At 34.0% G+C, this 2,076-nt stretch overlaps 1 protein-coding gene across 1 annotated transcript in view; it reads right to left on the reverse strand.

The window, feature by feature from the left end:
• LOC119584971 (microtubule-associated protein futsch-like) overlaps positions 1-2,076 on the reverse strand; it is a gene marked incomplete at its 5' end in the record, with an annotated part of 346,977 nt that overhangs the window by 118,465 nt on the left and 226,436 nt on the right. The window contains 2 exon segments of the mRNA XM_037933567.1: positions 598-633; positions 1,845-1,914. Of these exon segments, the coding sequence (XP_037789495.1) occupies positions 598-633; positions 1,845-1,914 (106 nt within the window).

The following is a 2,076-nucleotide window of genomic DNA, read 5'->3' on the forward strand; positions in this document are numbered from 1 at the left end:
TTCCGCATGTTCCACCTCAAAACTAGAAAAAAATGTCATGCAGAAGATAACATAGTGGAAGGGGAAAAAAATAATGGAAGTTAGTGAAAAATTAAATTTTGGTTATCAATTTTGAGATATACCTTTATTTTGCCTGTATTTAGATCTAGGTGAGTCTGAAAATAATTGAAGATCAAGACCAGATTAGGTACAGTTACTAATACAGATGAAGAGAAAGAATTCATATTCACTTAAGAACCAAAAGATAAAAATGAAGCCAATACAGATTTCTGAGAGAGACAGAAATAAAAATAAAATATAGAAACAGTCGAAAACAATGGATCCAAATTGGGTATAGGTCATCCTTGTGACAAAACAATTCAATGAATGAAAAGCAAAATTGGTATCCATCATTTTCTCAGAATATAAATGTCCTCTATCACTTTAATATGTTATAGAAAAGATCTGTAGATGCTATAAATATAGATGTATTATGCCATTCTAGTGACAGTAAGCAGTACAAAATGCTCCCCACAGAAAATCCAGCCTTGTTTTAAATAGCCCCACGGCAAGCAGTAAACATAAAAGCCTCTATGGTATTCCTGTACTTATGTGTACCTCGTGGGCATTTGTATTTGATGATGACGTGATCGTCTGAAATCAAAAACGATTCTTAGAAATGTGAAACCCTTGGCCTTCTACAGTATTCTGTCTGGCATTTTGATAACTGTAAGTTACTCTTACTTTTTTTGGGGGGGGATTACTGATCTGAAAATATAATAATTACAAAGAAACTATCAATCTACCAACAACAAAGGACTCTTTTATCATCTACGCTGACAAGACAAATACTGCAATCTGGTTCAATGTGTGGCCATTGGGATAATGATAAAGCCTGCATGTGACTGTTTAGTTAGATAATGATCAACTATGTTAATGCCTGGCAGAGTAAATCCTCCTCTCACAGATGCTTACAGCTTGTTCAAAAAATTAGAATAGGCAGCTGCCAGTTAGTGTGAATTTGGAGTCTGAAGGTCAATTTGGCTCGGTTGCCTTACTGACTACAGTTAATATGAAAGCAGGGAAAATATGAATATAACAAAATGTATAAAATCATGTTAGGTTGGGATGAGATCCTAGAGGCAGTCACTGTCATTATGTTCTCAATTTAGTTGCACTAGATATTTCTAGCAAGATACAGAGAAAGAATCCTAAATCTTGTCATGGTGACTGATGTTTCAAAGGCATTAAATATTTGTAGTTTGAATGAATCCTTTGTAGTCTGAATGAACTCTTGTTTGCTCATTCATTACTTAATTTGTGAAAAAACAAAAACAAAAAAACAGATGGCTACTGCATCTAAAAAATAGCCTTCTGTTGTGATAATTATTTTCAAAGAATGCATGAGATACCATACATTTACAATTACCAAGAACAGTAAATACATTATCATGAATATGTACAAAAGTGCATAAAGCAACATTTGCTTTACCATTTTGTGATCATTATTTGAAATAATGATGCAACTCTTGACAATGACTTAAATTGTCAAGAGCATAAGTAAAAAATATACATATAATTTGGCAACCAATCATATTAGGAGTTTGTAGATATTACTTTTTCTCTGATATATAAAAACAAAAAAGGCTGACATATTAGCCCTCATAATCAGAAGAATGAAATCATGATAATTTTCACCTATATGATTACCAGCTTATAATTTCTATATACACACTGCAGGGCTTTGAGGTGCTGGTAAAAAAATGACAAGACCGATAAAATTGTGCACACTACAATATGTATATACAGTTCAATTGAAAACAAAACCTTTACAGCAATAAATTAAAATGAATTAAGTGACTTACCATCTTTAACTTTATGTAGAGAATCAAACATCCTGCGATACCACTCTCCTTGGTGTTCAGACTTCACACCCTGAGGAATCCAACAAAACCTTATATTAGGATCTATGTAATGGATGCTTGCCAACACAAGGGTAGGAGGAGGAAGGTTGCAGGTGCTTGGAGGCCAGGGATCATAGCCTGGGTGTTGGCATGCTGGGTGACTTAAAAATACGAGATGTGGTGGAGCCTAGGG

Source organism: Penaeus monodon, chromosome 19 (assembly GCF_015228065.2).
Source record: "Penaeus monodon isolate SGIC_2016 chromosome 19, NSTDA_Pmon_1, whole genome shotgun sequence".
Taxonomy (NCBI): Eukaryota; Metazoa; Arthropoda; class Malacostraca; order Decapoda; family Penaeidae; genus Penaeus; species Penaeus monodon.